The sequence below is a fragment of the Rutidosis leptorrhynchoides genome, chromosome 2 (genome assembly GCF_046630445.1).
Source record: "Rutidosis leptorrhynchoides isolate AG116_Rl617_1_P2 chromosome 2, CSIRO_AGI_Rlap_v1, whole genome shotgun sequence".
Taxonomy (NCBI): domain Eukaryota; kingdom Viridiplantae; phylum Streptophyta; class Magnoliopsida; order Asterales; family Asteraceae; genus Rutidosis; species Rutidosis leptorrhynchoides.
This window is the reverse complement of record NC_092334.1, coordinates 14,913,810-14,928,225: the sequence shown is the minus strand read 5'-3', so window position 1 is coordinate 14,928,225 and position 14,416 is coordinate 14,913,810. Positions and strand designations below refer to the sequence as shown.

At 33.2% G+C, this 14,416-nt stretch overlaps 2 protein-coding genes across 2 annotated transcripts; one reads left to right on the top strand and one right to left on the bottom strand.

Annotated features, from left to right (window-relative positions):
* Nucleotides 1-3,973: 3,973 nt before the first annotated feature.
* Nucleotides 3,974-7,475, top strand: LOC139890578 (monogalactosyldiacylglycerol synthase 2, chloroplastic-like). Its single transcript, XM_071873466.1, has 8 exons — nucleotides 3,974-4,372; nucleotides 4,810-4,982; nucleotides 5,544-5,705; nucleotides 5,791-5,932; nucleotides 6,016-6,240; nucleotides 6,358-6,420; nucleotides 6,601-6,675; nucleotides 7,039-7,475. Exons 1-8 carry the CDS (start codon nucleotides 4,100-4,102, stop codon nucleotides 7,297-7,299), a joined length of 1,374 nt encoding a protein of 457 aa, XP_071729567.1. The 5' UTR covers nucleotides 3,974-4,099; the 3' UTR covers nucleotides 7,300-7,475.
* A 469-nt stretch (nucleotides 7,476-7,944) lies between these two features.
* Nucleotides 7,945-12,622, bottom strand: LOC139890577 (synaptotagmin-5-like). The gene is made up of 13 exons (XM_071873465.1): nucleotides 12,489-12,622; nucleotides 11,818-11,922; nucleotides 11,681-11,731; nucleotides 11,455-11,575; nucleotides 11,172-11,293; nucleotides 10,428-10,529; nucleotides 10,263-10,337; nucleotides 9,997-10,076; nucleotides 9,579-9,729; nucleotides 9,230-9,460; nucleotides 8,855-9,136; nucleotides 8,644-8,757; nucleotides 7,945-8,325 (listed from the first exon to the last, which is right to left on the bottom strand). The coding sequence occupies exons 1-13, from the start codon at nucleotides 12,591-12,593 to the stop codon at nucleotides 8,179-8,181; spliced, it is 1,686 nt and encodes a 561-aa protein (XP_071729566.1). The 5' UTR covers nucleotides 12,594-12,622; the 3' UTR covers nucleotides 7,945-8,178.
* Between the last annotated feature and the right edge of the window lie 1,794 nt (nucleotides 12,623-14,416).

The window sequence follows — 14,416 nt, the reverse complement described above, 5'->3', positions numbered from 1 at the left end:
ACAGCTGACTTAATAAACTTAAAACATCAAAATATATTAAAAGTGTTGTAAATATATTTTGAACATACTTTGATATATATGTATATATTGTTATAGGTTCGTGAATCAACCAGTGGCCAAGTCTTACTTCCCGACGAAGTAAAAATCTGTGAAAGTGAGTTATAGTCCCACTTTTAAAATCTAATATTTTTGGGATGAGAATACATGCAGGTTTTATAAATGATTTACAAAATAGACACAAGTACGTGAAACTACATTCTATGGTTGAATTATCAAAATCGAATATGCCCCTTTTTATTAAGTCTGGTAATCTAAGAATTAGGGAACCGACACCCTAATTGACGCGAATCCTAAAGATAGATCTATTGGGCTTAACAAACCCCATCCAAAGTACCAGATGCTTTAGTACTTCGAAATTTATATCATATCCGAAGGGTGTCCCGGAATGATGGGGATATTCTTATATATATGCATCTTGTTAATGTCGGTTACCAGGTGTTCACCATATGAATGATTTTTATCTCTATGTATGGGATGTGTATTGAAATATGAAATCTTGTGGTCTATTATTATGATTTGATATATATAGGTTAAACCTATAACTCACCAACATTTTTGTTGACGTTTTAAGCATGTTTATTCTCAGGTGATTATTAAGAGCTTCCGCTGTCGCATACTTAAATAAGGACGAGATTTGGAGTCCATGCTTGTATGATATTGTGTAAAAACTGCATTCAAGAAACTTATTTTGTTGTAACATATTTGTATTGTAAACCATTATGTAATGGTCGTGTGTAAACAGGATATTTTAGATTATCATTATTTGATAATCTACGTAAAGCTTTTTAAACCTTTATTGATGAAATAAAGGTTATGGTTTGTTTTAAAATGAATGCAGTCTTTGAAAAACATCTCATATAGAGGTCAAAACCTCGCAACGAAATCAATTAATATAGAACGTTTTTAATCAATAAGAACGGGACATTTCAGATATTGATAAATGTAAATACATAAATTGCAATAAATTATGCAATATTATGAAACTGAAATGAAATGAAAAATCTTGATGAGATATTTTCATATAATGTTACAATGACATCATGAATAAAGATGATGATCTGGAACCAAAATCTGTCATTGAATATCAAAATAGACGTGATTGAACTCAACGGAAAGGAGCAATACGAGCTGAATTAGAATCGCTCAATAAAAGAAAAGTTTTTGGATCAATCGTTATCACTTTTAAAGATGTGAAACAATGGAATACAAATGAATTTTTATCCGAAAAGAAATGTGCAAATGAAGTTACAAGGCAAAGCTTGACTTGTAACTCAAGATTTCCCACAACGACCAGAAATGAATTAGGAGAAAAACTTATCCTCCTATAATGAATACAATTACTTATTAGATACTTAATCAACCTGGTAGTTATTTAAATACATCTCATGGATGTTGTTACTACTTATCTGTATGGATCACTTAATAATGATATATATATGAATATACCTGAAGGGTTAAGGTATCATAAGCATCTAATGCAAAACCCAATGGAATATATTTCATTAAATCACAAAGATTTCTAAATGGGTTTATACAATCGGGACGTATGTGGTATAATCGATTAAATTACTACTTGATAAGAAAAGGGTATACATATAAACTTATTTGCACGTGTGTTTTATAAAAATAATGTTCGGATATGTGATCATAGCTGTTTATATCAATTATCTTAAATAAAGAAATCTATGAAGCCATTCAACTTCTAAAGAAAGATTTAAAAAAAAAAAATCAAGTATTACGTTGATTTACATATTGAGCATATAACTAATGACTTACTTATACATCAAACAACTTATACCGAAAAGAATTTAAAATATTTTAATATGGACAAGACAAAAACCATTAAGTACTCATATGGTTGTTAGATCTTAATATTGATACTAATCCATTTCATCCTCTAGAAGATCATGAAGATCTTCTTGGTTCAGAAGTTCCATATTTTAGTGCAATTGGGGCTCTTATGTATCTTACAAATTATACAAGATCTGATATTTCTTTTGCAGTTAATTTGTTGACAAGGTTCAGCTCAGCCCCTACCAAAAGACATTGGAATGGGATCAAACAAATAGTTTGATACCTTCGGGGAACTACTGATTTATAATTATTTTATTCTAACAACTCGAAACAAAATTTGTTTGGTTATACAGATGCAGATTATTTATCTGATCTACATAAAGCTAAATCTCAAACTGGATATGTATTCCTAAATGGAGGCACCGCAATATCATGACGTTCTCAAAACAAACACTTGTTGCAACATCATCAAATCATGCCGAAGTGATTGCGTTACATGAAGCTACTCGGGAATGATTTTAGTTAAGATCAATGATACAAATCATTATTGATTCTTGTGGACTAGAACGCTATAAAAGCCCAACAACTATCTATGAAGATAATACAGCTTACATAGTACAAATGAAAGAAGAGTATCAAAAATGACAGAACAAAACATAAATGCTGACGAGGCGCTAAAGCTATAAACGGTCTTAACGGTCATAAGTTTGATGAAAAAGAATGGTATATTGGTAAGGCTCAGAAAAAGACTGAAAGGGAATAGGAATTGAAACAACAGTTTGAGCAAACCATGAAGGAGACTGTAGACAAATCACAGGGTCAAACTTGTACATAAAAGATTTAGATGATACAGTTTCAGATGAAAACCTCAGATTCTTCTCATATACTCAAGATCTCGTAAAAGACAACCAGATTAAAATGAGATACGTTCAATCAACAACTCTGCTGATCTTTATACCAAAGCACTGTCAATCGCTGTTTTCAAAACATACGTTCACAATATTGGCATGAGGCAAGTTCAAAAGATGTGACGACTCAGCGTTGTCTACTTGAGGGGGAGTCAACTCTATGCTGCACTCTTTTTCCCTTAGCTAAAGTTTTATCCCACTGGGTTTTCTTTAGCAAGGTTTTTAACGAGGCAGTATTAATTGCTCTTTAAAAAAATTACCATCCAAGGGGGAGTGTTGTAAATTTAGTAGTTAAATATGGATGGTAATTAGTCAAATATGGATAGTAAAATTTGTACTATATATATGTGCATAATGTAAGTTACAAAAACACACATATACATTAAATACATCACACCTCTTCAACCTCTTTCTCTCCTATATCTTCTACAACACATCTCTCTTTTATTGGTTCTTTCAATTTGAATATATTGAACTAGGCCACTAAAGGTAGTTATAAGCCTACTGAAATATAACAATGTAGTCTGATTTTGGATATTTATTATGAAAGGATTTTATAATTTATAATATAAGTATTTTAATTATTAATATTGTTAATATATATTTAATATTTATTTATATTAACAATAACAATCCAACAAAACAAAATAAATAAAATAAAATAAAAAAGATCCGAAAATAAACTATCGAACATTCCGAAACCAAGGTGGTTAATCGTACGGTCAGAGATTTACAACATACAATCCTTAAACATCTCACCAATGGCCCTTTTTCTTTTGAACAATGACAAATGGTATCATTCCAAGCATAAAACTATACTCCTTTCTCTCTATTTAACTAAAAACCAATTCAAGTAAATTACCCAGATTTTCTGTGTGTGTCTTTGTCACTATTAAAAAATTCCACAGCCGGCAACCACCGTATTTTCGCCGGAAACTTCAAGATCTCGGTGGGTTAAGTTCATTTTAGGTTATCGACAAGTGGGTGTTTTCAGTTTCTTGAAACATTCTATAAAGAAACGGAATTTAGTAGTCGATATACGTCTCTGTTGCGTGTTTCTTGAAGTAAATATAATTTTGAAAGTAACCCATTTTGTAAAATCAATAAAAATCTTTTTTTGTTATCTTTTCTGGGTATAAGGGTATCTTGTTAGTTTAAAGAAAGAAACAAGATACATACACATAATTGTCCTTAAAAATATAAACTTTTTTTGTTGTAACTTCTGGGTCTGTCTTGAAAACTTAAATCTTTTCAATTTTTGAAATTTTGAAAAATAGAGACAGATAGTTGTATGTATATATAGGAGGAGGTGGTGGTGGTGGTTGTGGGGGTGGAAGATGGTGATGATGGTGGCGTCGCAGAAAAATTCGTTAAAGGCGGTGTTTGAAAGGGTGGGAGTTTATGGTTTTGGTGGTGGTGGTGGTGGTAGTGGACAGAAAAGGTTAAAATATGAAATATATGATGAAGGTGACACCATGGAAATGGTGCAGCTTGGTGCTGACAGAACCAAGAATGTACTTATTTTGATGAGTGATACTGGTGGGGGCCACCGGGCTTCTGCTGAGGCAATACGTGATGCTTTCAAGATGGAATTTGGTGATGAGTACAGGGTACAATTTTCTACTCGCTCCATATATATGTATATATAACTATGTTATTGAAATTGATACTGTATCAAATAGTCAGTTACTTATATTCTTGAACTCCGATGATCTTACATTTTGGAAAAATTCAATCTTGGGTTCATTTTTGGGATTGGGAAAAACTTGACAAATGTAACTAGTTTACGCCATAGTCAACCAAATTCAGGCAATTTTCGATGTCTAAAGTTTGTGTTTTTGTGATTTCTTTGAATAATTTGTCTAAAGTTTGTGTTTTTGTGATTTGTTTGATTAATTTGTATAAAGTTGTGTACTTGTGTGTTTGTAAATTGTGTTGATCAGCTTGTATGCATTTTATGTGTTTGTTATATGACTGACTGGTGATATGTGTGTCTAAAGTTTATGTTTTTTTATTAAGTTGTGTTGTATTTGTTCGGTTTTTGTAGATATTTGTTAAAGATGTTTGGAAGGAATACACTGGTTGGCCATTAAACAACATGGAAAATCAGTACAAGTTTATGGTTAAACACGTCCAACTTTGGAGCGTAGCGTTTCATGGAACTTCGCCAAAATGGATACATGGTGCTTACCTTGGTGCAATTGCTGCCTTCTATGCCAAGTAATATTAATCTTAAATCTTAGTTCTTTAACTACTTGGCACATACATTGTTATGATCATATACCAACGCTACTTCGGATGATTCTTTGACTCTATGTTGTTTAAATCCATGTACAGAATGTGAAAATGAACATTGAAAACGATCTTGTTTGGTTTAGTGTAGCATACTACATACCCATTAAGTCGAAGAGGCAATTTCAACCCAAAACCCATATACCAGGACTGGTTGGGGTTATGTTTTTTCTCTAATTGGTCAAAGGGGTTGAGTTGAAGTATTTAACTAGAAAGGGAACGGGTCAAATAGGTTAAATCGTCCGAAGTGTATTTCAATTTCTAGATGCTCAAAACCTCATTAATTGCTAGTATTAAAAAAGTCTGATTACTATAATAATATAACAATTAGAAAAAATGCAATGATAGTTTTTGTAGCCAACCAGAACCTGACCTGACCCTCCCCTCCCATTTTAACCATTTCTTAAACTTTTATATGCTGAAAATTTTATTAGGAATTTTTCAATCATTATAACGTTTTTTCTCATATGAAAATATTTTGAATTGAAGGGAAGTTGAGGCCGGTTTGATGGAGTACAAGCCAGACATTATCATTAGTGTTCATCCTCTTATGCAACACATTCCATTGTGGGTTCTTAAATGGCAAGGATTACAAAAGAAAGTCATCTTTGTGACCGTTATTACCGATCTTAATACATGCCACAGGACATGGTAAAATCTTATTTTCCATTTTCATCCCATATAAATATATAATCACATTGGTTAAAAAAACTCAAATTTCTGTTTAAGTTACCAGGTTTCACCCAGGGGTCAAAAGATGTTACTGCCCATCGGAAGAGGTATCAAAGAGGGCTTTAGTAGATGGCTTAGAACAAAACCAAGTTCGAGTTTTTGGATTGCCTGTTCGGCCCTCTTTCGCCCGTGCTGTCCTTAACAAGGTAACCACTTTTTCTTCTCTCTTTTACTTTATATTTACCACGTTAATTTCACTTTTATTAGGGTAATTTAAGGATTTTTACAGGATGACTTACGAGTAGAGCTAGAACTTGATCCGGTACTACCTTCGGTATTGTTGATGGGAGGTGGTGAAGGAATGGGACCCGTTAAGAAAACTGCAAAGGCTCTTGCGGAATCTTTGTTCGATAAAGAAACAGGAAAGGCAATGGGACAAATGGTAGTAATATGTGGTCGAAACAAGGCTTTAGCCTCGTCACTTGAAATTTTAGATTGGAAGATCCCTGTTAAGGTAAGAATGACTACATTTGGGTAGAGGTGACAATCTTACCCATTTACCTATTGATGACCCATTTACCTATTGATGACCCATTTACATGTGAATGAAATTTGTGGTCTTTGATGATAGGTTAGAGGGTTTGAGACGCAGATGCAGAAATGGATGGGTGCTTGTGACTGCATTATAACCAAGGTACGATCTTTTTCCTTTATTGATCATCAAATCGGGCTAGTTACTCAAATTATCATATGGGGAACCTTTAAATTCACTTGTTGTTCATGAATCTTGGGTTAAAATATTGGAGTCTAGGGGTATTACGTATGCTTTTATTAAGTAAGCTTTATCACTTATTCTATTTCTGTCGATTTTTAGGCTGGTCCTGGGACAATCGCCGAGGCGTTGATCAGAGGGCTTCCGATTATCCTCAATGACTATATTCCGGGACAAGTATGTAAAATCACTTTCACTTGCTTTACATTTAATACATTTAATTATATACATATTCTCAATAATGCATGGTTTTTGAGGCATAACATTAGTGTGAGTCAACATTAAAAAGAGTAATTTTGACAAACTTTTGTTCATTTTCTCATTAATTATCAGTCTGTTACATATGATTAGCATACATACTCTTGTAATAATGATCCAAATTTTTATTTTTTTTTGACAATATCATTTAGGAGGTTGTATGATTTAAAAAAAAAAAAAAACACTTTGACTTTTGGCATGTTCATCCATTTTTAGCAAAATGTGAGAATCAAACCATCGTTCTGAATTGTTATTTATGGTGTTAATATTTTGGACCAATAGGAAAAAGGAAATGTACCATACGTGGTGGGCAATGGTGCGGGTGTGTTCACTCGAAGCCCAAAGGAGACTGCTCGAATAGTGGCGGGATGGTTCACCACCAACTCAGATGAACTCAAGAAAATGTCTCTAAATGCCCTAAAGCTGGCTCAACCAGAGGCAGTATTTGACATAGTGAGGGACATTCATGACCTGGCAGGTCAGCGTGGGCCCCTTGCTGACATGTCATACATCTTAACATCTTCGTTTTCAAACTTAATTTAGCAAAATGTACATGTAACTTTTTAGATATTATTATTACGTATCATTCTTTGAGCTTGAATAAAAGCTTTTGTATGGGAAATTGTAAGTTATCGTTGTTGATTTAAAGTGTTTTAGAACTTGGTGTGCCACTTTCTAGTCTTGATTGTAGCCAAAATTCGACAAAAACAATTATTTTTCCTGTTACTATTGTTGCTGAAACTATTGTTTATTTACACTTTACATGGTTTGTTAATCTAAAAAGATCAGATATTACAATGGTGGTAGTGAATCAGTAATTGAATGCTAATTGCTAAAGATTCTAGAACAGATGAAATTTTTTGCATTCGTGACTGAGGATTCACGATTTAGGTGTTGGTCTGCATATCTTATTACGTCTTATGTTATGTCTGTGCGCACGTAGACATTTTTATTGCAGACTGTTTGTATTGCTGAAAATATAAGATAAAATAATGTCTTATTTTGTCTGCAACCTCGCAGACTTAGAACTATGCTTCTAAGTGCTGCAAACAAGATTATGTTATTTTGCAGACAAAAAAACAAAGTCTTCTTAAATCAGCTTATAGACTTTTAAGCCACATCCTCTTTACAAACATGGTTCAAAGATCTTCAGATAAAAACATATTAAAAAACAAACACCTTAAAGTATAGGTGATTAAAACAAAATCTAAGATACAAATGTAGATCATACAAAACAAAAACCCTGATACTCAACAAAAGTGTATCGCCTTATTATCTTCCAAATCTACACAAATAATCTTTTGTTTCTTACAACAAATTTCACAAAGATTCTGTACATCATGTGTACCTCTCGCTATTCAACAAACTTTACGGTTTCTTTAAAAACATGAACACTTTTTAACAGACGACAACGCTCTGTTGTTAAGAGTCACGATAGATTGGCTGAGCCATCCACTTGAGATTCAAATTGAGCTTACCAGATTTCGCACCATCAAGTGGAAAACAGTCTTTGTATTCACCTTCCAGTATAACCCTTGTTAATGTCAAAATGCATCTTCCCATGTAGTCCTGCACATTAACAGATTTGGATCACAAATGTTCATCCACAAATTTGTCAAAATGAGTGAAAACGAGTTAAATGCATCAATCGGGGTCGAAGGTTGGCCAAAGATTAGGCTTTTTATTTAATTAATATGATTTTTATAATCATACATGACTAACTATTTGTAAAATTAATAATCTTTTTGGAAGAAAATTGTATCGGGCAACCCAATCTGTTCCAGCATTGATGAAAGATTACCCATCTTGACCCATTACGTATCATGGTCAACTAACCATAAATATCTTTGACAGAAAAAGAAACAAAAAATGGAAACATGTATGTACCTTCCCGAACGTATCGTGGTCATAAACTTCCACAACAAGCATATCATGCAACCCATCCTCAACAACAAAATCAAAAGTCTGATTCCAAACAGGATTCAAATTCTCGTTCACAACCTACAAAACACATAAAATTATCTATCAGAATCAACTAACACTTCAAATAACATCCAACACAGAATAAACAATAGTAATCGTTATAAGGTGAAATTACCCTAGTACTATTTTTCATCCCGGTTTTCTTCATAGTAAGAACAACAAAAGGATCAGACTTCCCCATAATATCTGTAGCTGGCAAATCTTCAGCAGATATCACAGTTACAGAAAGCACCCCTCTTATTATTACCATTCGTTTTTTACTGGCTGCTAAATCGCCATTTTCGGTTTCTCCACTTTTAAGAACTTTCTCTAGTGATGTCATTGTGAAATTAGAAGTAAATGGGTTGGTGAACCCATTGTCCATACCGTAAGGGCAATACAGTAGCTCCAAGTGCACCTATAATAAATACATACATAGAAACATTCTAACTAAAAAAATGAATACAATAGAAGTGTCAAAATGGGTTTGGGTCAAAATTAGAGTTATTACCTTGCCCCGGTCTTTATTATCTCTTTGGAGATCCAAATCTTTTACCAATTTTATCCAAACATCCCTGACTTTACCAGGCTCGAGTTGGCTCAGTTGAACTTGAGCACATCCAAGGAGTTCGGCTGCTTGAAGCCCTTCATCATCATATATTTTAACAGTCAAATGTTGAGTGGAGATATCTTCAACAACAAACTCAAAGTGTTCGTTCCAAATAGGATTCAGGTCGTTGTTCTGAAGAATAAGTAACAAAGAAAGAGTTCAGTTATATCTATAATTATCTGAAAAATGGGAATTCTCTTTTAAACACTACAAAATATTAAAAAAAATGAAAAGAAATAGAAAAACTTACAATAACTTTACTGGTTTTCATTCTATTGCGCAGGGGGCGTATATACAACTCAGCAAAAGGATCGGATTTCCCAATTATGTCTTTATTTGTTAAACCCTGAGCTTGAACCAGTTTCACCTCCAATGTTCCCATGGGCTTTAGTTCAAGGTCACTATCAATGAAAACAATACAGACAGGATAAACTTATAATGTGTTGGCTTTTATAACTTCTATTAGCAAAAAAGTTTATAATTTGCATAGCTTGGCGATATGAGCAAGTTGGGCAATAAGTACAAATGAGTAATTATTTAACGTTGGTTTGTTGGGTTCAGTTACCAACATTTTTTTTACCTTTTCAACTTGATTTCACACCCAAATGTTTAACGGCACATTAATTTGATAGCCTATTAATGCAACAGATTACATATATGATTAGTACCTGTAGTCCCCAGGCAAAATGGGAATAACTTTACGAACTGGCCAGGTGATTGAATCCTCAACAGCATCACGTATGGTGCCCTGCGTGAAAATCGAATGAAATAACCTCTTAAGCAAATGCTTTTGCATACTATTGTAGGGTTTTAATATATAGATCTATTGATTTATCATCAAATCCATTTTTTAAGTTCTGTGCTTAATATACAATAATACAAAAACTTTGCATCTCATACTATTGTAGGGTTTTAATATAAGATTGTTACACACCTCAAGGGCGTCAGCAACTCCAGGAATAGCTGAAATGTCACCACCAACTACTTTCAGTGTAAAATCCATTTGTTTCTGCAAAATATATATAAGAAAATAAGGTTTTATTTTCAACCTATGAATGTATCAGTCAAAAGTAACACCTTAAAAGAGAAGAATATGGACCTTGTGTCTCAAAGAAAATGATACAGCTCCAAAACAAGGGAACTCAGGAACTAAGGGCTTAAATATCAACCTAAAGACCCCTGTAAAGGCAATATTTTTTACCTGCACAGCAGAATTACAGTGTCATGTTCATATTTTTATGGTGGCAAAAAGGTTGATAACCGGCAACCCAAATTAGCCCACATCGGTTGCCAATTCCATAATTTGTAGGCATAATGTGATTGTGTCATCTTTGTATTTATATTACAGAAAAACTCTGGCATCACATAATCTTATAACTCGTGTCCCTGTAATTAAGAGCTGTTTGGACCTGCATTTTTCAACTCTGATCGTTGTGACTTCAACAATTTATTAGAATCAAATAATCACATGTTTGAAGTTAGGGCAGTTACGTAAGAACTTTAGGGTATTAAGACAAAGCCTAAGGTCAATCTGAATTCTAACTAACCCTTAGATACTCCATTTTTGCAACAACTATTACTGCTTCTCCAAATTATATTATCTGGGCCATAAAATATAACATCACAATTACATTAAATCTTGACAAACAAGCTATATCTTAGTATTACGACTTCAAATAGCAATCATCAGTGTTAGAGAAAATCTAAACACCCTTTAACAAGTCTTGCAAAGGAAAAAGATTATCGATTGATAACATCAAGAATATACACTGTTAGAGATTAACAAAGTTAAAAGCCAAGTATTATAATTTAATAATAGTACAACACAGTAGACACAAATTACCTGCACCGGTAATCCAACTCCAAGTCTGGTCTTAATATCAAGTATTATACTCGGATTCCCGTCCCAATTCATCTCTAACTCCAAAGTTATACCTTCCCCTCCATCTTCAATAATTGAAACTCCTAAAACACATAATCAGAAGTATATGAAATTTTCTTAAGATAAAAATCCTGCTATCCAACCACTATAAATAGTGACCTGAATTGAATAAACTAAAACAGACATGCTAACAACTTAAAAAAATAACTGAAAGTAGTAAAATAAAATCATCAATTAGCCTAACCTGTAAATTGTGGCGCAACTGTACCAAGGGTAAACTTGGAAAATGACAAAGATGACAGTACCATTGGTCTATATTGCTCAAGAAGTGGTTCAACATTAGCCTTTATAAGCTCAGACGCCGCCTACATATCCAAAATCACATAATAATCAGAATGCCATCTTTAACTAATCAGTTTCATACTAGCTGCAACAATTTGATTATTACAATCAACCCTTGCAAAACTGACCTCATCAACATAGGGCCAGATCTTTGTAAGATGAGCATTAAGCCAGTCTAACTGTAAAAAACAAACCAGCACAATCAGTCCCTAAAGACCAAATAAATCACTACCAAAAACAAGCACGAACAATAAATAAAGCTCACCTTTTGTCTCTGTGAGAAAACAACCCAAGAAGGATAGTATTCTGGGGCAAGCAACTTTTTTGAATCTTCAACTGTCATTCTAGCAAAAGCCGCAATTGTTGTCGCCTAAATACCCATTGTGACCCAAATTCAAATTCCATTCACACCACATAGTATACACATAGTGATGTGTGTATAAAATTTATAATATTCATATATTAGGATACACATTCAGGAATTATCAGATAGTGTATCCAGGTGTCATGTGTATATGCACTTGGCTAAATTTAGCATATCCTTTTATGTTACAGAGCAATGTTTTCATAGTGTTATATACAATGCGTAAAACTATTAATCGAGCAGTAGTTCAGGTCAAATAGATCAGACTCATTATGTTTCTGGACCACATAAACAACTAAATTACACCTGAAAATTTCAGCATATTTTGTATAAATACAACTTCATACATTATTGAGCTCAGTATATAAAGTAATACACTGCGAGTAAGCTAACCTGAAACAAGGCGTAATTTAAGCTACTAATTCAGAGCTTAATATATTAGGTTACATCCAATAACTTAAATTTTAACTAAAAATTAGTAGTATATCAAGTCAAAATCAGTAAAATTAACACAACAATTTCATTATTCTAGAATAAAAAATATAAAATAAAATCGAAGTTGTTAAACTTACAAGTGCAGAACGTTTAGCAGATCGAGCATTTTCAGACCTAACAAATACAACAATCAGTAATATTCCGACTACAATTCCGATCACTAATCCGGCAACGAAAGACATTTTTCTCGAACGAAATTAGCAGCAGCAATAATAATTTGATGAAAGGAAGGTGTTGTGATAATGAATGGTAGAGAAGAACAGATTGGTACGGACAGGTGATAGCAAAACAGTAGGGAATTTGGGATGATTTTTTAGTAGGTGTTTTGGTGTTTGTGCGGGAGAGAGAAATGAATAAAGGTAACGGTTGTAATGTAAAGTGGCGATTGGTGTTTTGTGTATTAAGCGACACGAGTTTTGTGGAAAAAGAATTAGCTTGTGAAATTAAAAAATATATGCATCTGCTTATTTTTATTGTTTTTAAAAACACTAATTTAAAAAACTTTACTTAATCAATTTACAACTCGCAATTTAAAAAAGTTAATATTATTAATTAATAATTTAAATAATTAATAATAAAAATTATTACATACAGTAATATTTATTTATAAAACTGCATCCGTCCTATATTTAAAGTTCACAGATAAAAAACACAGAAAATTTCATTATTACACTATGTCCCATATTAATAGTTCACAGATAAAAATACACAAAATTTCATAAACTGTATTTTTTTCACTTTATAGTTTTACTCATTATTTTTTTCTTAACTTTTTATTTTATATGCAAAGTTAATGATATTAAGGAACTTTACTTTATTATTTTTATTTATTTGTATAAGTGAAATATTAATTTATGGATTCAAAATAGAATAATGATTTATGGATTCAAAATAGAATAATGATTTAGAAATATTAATTTATTAGAAATTAAAAATTCCATTAGTAGGAAAGAAGTTCACTCGGATAAGCGATGACGGTCGGAAATTTAGTAAGTTGGATCGATTTTTGGTCTCGGATAATTTCGCACACTTATGGAATGATTTATCTACCATTGCGTTGGATAGAAAACTCACTGATCACTCTCCGCTCCTTTTAAAAAATGGTTGCACTGATTTTGGTCCAAAACCATTTAGAGTTTTTGATGCATGGTTCGACGAAGTGGGTGTGGATAGGATTATAGAGGCTGCTTGGAATGTTAGTGTGGAGGCGTGTAGACCGGATACAGTTTTTAGACTCAAACTTAAGAACGTGAAAGATCGTTTGAAGGAATGGAGCAAGCAGACTTTTGGGAAAATTGATTCGGAAATAAAGGAACTAATGGAGGTGAGTAACTCTTGGGAACTAAAGGCAGAACTTAGAACCCTTTCGGACAGCGAAAGATCAGAGTGGTTAAATGTCAGATGCGAGAGAGTCAAGAAGGATACGATTAAATGTAATATGCTGAAACAGAAAGCACGTGTTAAATGGGCGGTAGAGGGCGATGAAAATTCAAAATTTTTTCATTCGGCAATTAAACGTAGATATATGAAAAATAATATTCGGGGGTTATATGTAAATGGCACGTGGCAAGAGGGTCCAAAGGAAATTAAAGATGAAGTGTTCGAGTTCTATAAAAATTTGTATGTGGACAGTGATTCAAGTGGGTTTAGTTTCTTAGGTTTCGACATGCCAAAAATTTCTTCAGATGATGCTAAGGAACTTGAGATACCTTTTGAAGAGGAAGAAGTTTGGGCCGCGATAAAAGATTGTGGATCCTCCAAGGCACCCGGGCCGGACGGATTCAATTTCAAATTCTTCAAAAAATTCTGGTGGATTATTAAAGATGACTTAATGGCGGCTATTAGAGGATTTTGGGATAGAGGTGAAATCTCCCCGGGTTGCAACGCTTCATTTATTACCTTGATTCCGAAGAACAATGATCCTATCAGCCTTCGAGACTACAGGCCGATCAGTTTACTAGGGAGTTATTATAAAATCGTCGCGAAAATCCTAACATGTAGGCTT